We start from the raw sequence: 4,101 nt of genomic DNA, 5'->3' as shown, positions 1-4,101 counted from the left end.
TATATATATATATATATATATATGTTTTCTTTGTGTTTTAGCTAGTCTTAACTACAAGAGAGTTAATATTGAATATTACAACAGTTTTGGAAACAATTTTTCAAGCTATGAAGAATGATGATATTCGAGATATGAACGACTTATATTTTTCTACAGTTTATAAAGATCATAATATATGTATTAAATCTGAATGTGAAGCAAATTCGTGGCATGAAGGAGAACGTGGTATCGAGGCTAGAAGATTGCTCGGTATACTTTCGCACATTAGTATTGAATCGTTATACTTAAGTAATTATTTAGCAGGAAAATCACAATTGCTCACACAAAGTGATGAATGTTACAATTATTATCTGCAACAAATGACACGTTATAATACATGGTCAAAGAAGGGCCATGAATTTGAAATGCTTGAAATTATCCTAGAATGTGTCACTTTAATAGAGCACGTTGTAAGTACGCTCTAGTTTATCGTTTTAGATATTAATTTTTATCAAATAATTTTTAACAATGATAAATATTATTTGCAGAGGAGATCTCATCAATTTACAGGTTTTATAAATGCAATTGTAAAACTATTATGTAATGTGCAACAGAAAGTGGGTTATTGTGATAAAGGGTATATTAATAGTATTATTATGATTAAATTGTCCGACAAAAATTGATTTTTTTTTAATACTGAAATAAGATTAGTCATTCTTTGGTTTTTTTAGATGTTGTATTTACCAAATTACTTCATGTCACAATTTTGAAAAATTTGTAATTTGAAAAAAAGGTTATTTTTACGTATTTTGTCACATTATAATTATGATATATTATATACTGGAGAAGTTTTTTTGTAATCAAAATTAAATTTGCTATTAGGACTCTCAACTTTTAAAACAATTTTTTAGTGTTGGATGCGGTTAATAAGATGATAGTTAATAAAGTTAATAGTTAAATATGGGATCTATTCTAGAAAAACTTCTCTAAATTAAGGGTCTATTCTACCTTGCTGAGATCAAAAAATTAAAACATTTTTTTTGCATAATTTGATAGCCTCAAATGTAGAATATTATATTGAATCCTTTAACGTGGCAAATATAAGCGTAAATAAGAAAAAAAATAAATTTGAAACTTTAAACGCGTTTTTCGCGACAACATTTTTCGATCTAACGGAGGTGATAGAGCAAAAACTATTAACGTATTGCTTTCAAATTTTGCACGATTGTAGAACAATGTTTTTTTCTATTGGATAGACTGCAATTATATCAATATCAATGATATTTTAAAAACATGTAACTAAAGAATGGGTAATTGCAAGTTCGCGGTAACTCATGCGTTTTATTTGATCAAAAAATATATATATCAGTCTTAGCATCTGAATCATATGTTTCGGCTACATTCAGCCATCTTCAGCGATGCTGAGAGTAATATAGTAATCGTTGTTACAAGCAGTTATATGTTAATAGTGACAAAGTGCAGAAGGAAAGTCTCTCAAATTACTTAAAACTTTTTTGGATGAGTAACTGTTAGATAGTTGTTTGACTAAGTGAATACTAAAGAAAAATAAATATTAGTAAAGACAGTTACAAATTTTTGCAAAATATATTAAAGACATATTCACTGCACTCTATGATTGTACAATTAAGAGCGATATAGCATAGTATCAGAAGATTAAAATTACACAACATTAAAAATTAAAGACATTTGTCTCAGAGTTTAGTACAAAAAATGAGCGTTATGGAATAAATAATGTATATAGAAATAAAAAAATAAAACAAACGAAGACAGCCAAATAATAAAGTTTCGAAGATATAAATGTCATAAATAAAAATTATGTAGATAGTCAAACATTTTATGATGTGCTACTATGATATTCAAACTTATTTAGAACGTTCGAATATGCATGGTGTAAAAACTCAGTGTCGAATTTAACATTTAGACCATTCTCTTGATATCTAATGTTAAGCATTTCTGAAATTAGTCTCCTTCCTAAATATTTTTTATTGTCTAAAATTTTGGTGTTCTCCCAAACGCATGATCTAATTGTAATCTATGTTCAGAAATGACAGATTCCCAGTTTTCTTATTGATGTCATTTCGATGTTCAGTTATCCTAATTTTTAACTTTGCCAAAAATGATATTTTTTTATCGCCAAAATAAGAGCACAATTTAAGATAAAAAAATCGAAATTTTCTTTCAAATAACCGCCATTTTGTTAATTTTTTTTATCTAAAGTCAATTATCATAGATCTATCCAATAGAGATATCCTTTCTGAATAGGAAAATCGTTTTTTGAACTCTTTCAGATTAGAAACCCTCTAATCAGAATCTGATCACCTTCCCCCCGGTTTGTGATCGGTCCGACATTTTTCATCCATTCCAGTTAAATGCATAATGAAAATACATTATGCTTTCACTTTAAATGCATGATGCATGGCCATGGATTTGCTGTCGTAATATTTATGATTAGACGCTACTAAATTTTTACGTTATTTAAATTTTAATCGCTAGCTAGTCATCTGAGCATGCCAGAATGTTCGTCAAAAACTACGAAACTTATAGAGCGTCTCTATAGAGCTGCAATTTACAGTGCCACTATAGAGTGAGATGAAGTGAGATAGCACGATTTTTCTCTCGTACAATTTTGATGAAAAATAGTGGCCACTTCAGGTTCACATTCTGATTAGAGGATCTCTATTTCAAATGACTGATGCAACTTCTGGCGCCATGTTCAAGTCGGAAAAATTTCTTTTCCGAAATTTTATGTAGATGAACACATTGACTTCATAAAATTTAAAATTAAAGAAAAGATATAACAAATAACATGTGAAAACGATGAAATATGTAAATAGTCTTTATTACTTTTCCCAAAAAAAATTGCTAAAAATCGCTTTCTTTTTCAACAAAATAGAATGGACTCTTAGTCAATGATGATATTAACAAAAATTTGTAATTAGAGGAAACCGGAGCACCATGGGTCATGGGTCATCCATACCATGGATCATCGATCGTTTAACATAATCTAGAATGTTTAAATTAATACTACTGGTGCAATACGACTGTTACTTTGTTTCTCATACTTTTTATGTAGGTGGTGGTTATTAAATTTCATTTCGTATCGAAAAGCATCAATCATTAATGGTTTTCGTGGTGTAATAGTAACTTTTTAACCGCATAAAAATGTTTTAATATTATTTTTGTAGCTAGAACAGAAAATGTATGAAAATAAGGTGCAAGTTTCTGCGCATCTTTTCTCGATTTACTACGTTACAAATATTAATCTAAAATTTATTTTTTATAGTTTTCTATTAAATGTATAATTGGGGTCATACATTAAATAGGTATTCATGATGAAACGGAACAATACAGAAAATATATATACTAAAAGGGCAGTTTATACTTCTAAGTAATTTTATTTTATCATAATAAATTTTTTATCTTATATTAATGGTTATTTCTCATTTGTTTTCTTATAACTTTCTATTTTGTCATTTAATAGTTATTAGTTGTAATTATATTTATTATATTAGTGATAACTATGTTAAGAATGTGTAAGTTAATTTAAAATACTTTTTAAATTTTGTCACCGTCATTTCTTGCATTCTATTATTTTATGTGACTTATGGTACCCCGAGTAGGAGACATCCCATGACGCACCATGGGTCATTTCTTAAATATACTTTTTTCTGAAAAACTAATTAAATATTTACTAAATATACTTATTAAATTTTAAAATAAACATTATGCTTTAATTATTAAAAAAAAATAATACAAAAATTTTTATATTTAGATGCACTTTTAGGAATTTGAATTTTTGTGACTCGAAATTTTGATGCCCCGGTCTCCCCTTTATTTCCACTTGAAAGTTTTTTAGATTGTTGATCCGATATCAAAATTAACAAATTCAAAATGATGAGTTTACTATTGTATACTGAATATCAATACTTGGAAAATGTCCAAGATATCTATCATGGAACATGTCGGAATTAATTCTGACCGGAATTATTCCGTTTTCCCTAGAAAACAATACAAATTTAGGAAATAATTAAATAATTCCAATTTTTTTTATTGTTTATAACGAAAGCCTTTGTTGATCATATTGTAGTTATACGCGAACAT

At 27.7% G+C, this 4,101-nt stretch overlaps 1 protein-coding gene across 1 annotated transcript in view; it reads left to right on the top strand.

Moving 5' to 3' along the window:
- Positions 1-4,101, top strand: part of LOC108750945 — a 50,470-nt gene that overhangs the window by 43,692 nt on the left and 2,677 nt on the right. The window contains exons 9-10 of the mRNA XM_018490823.1: positions 42-449; positions 528-616. Of these exons, the coding sequence (XP_018346325.1) occupies positions 42-449; positions 528-616 (497 nt within the window). The remainder of the gene's footprint in view (positions 1-41; positions 450-527; positions 617-4,101) is intronic.

This window comes from Trachymyrmex septentrionalis, unplaced genomic scaffold, assembly GCF_001594115.1.
Source record: "Trachymyrmex septentrionalis isolate Tsep2-gDNA-1 unplaced genomic scaffold, Tsep1.0 scaffold39, whole genome shotgun sequence".
Classification (NCBI taxonomy): Eukaryota; Metazoa; Arthropoda; class Insecta; order Hymenoptera; family Formicidae; genus Trachymyrmex; species Trachymyrmex septentrionalis.
Note: the sequence above shows the minus strand (reverse complement) of the source record. Positions and strands in the feature narration are given on the sequence as shown.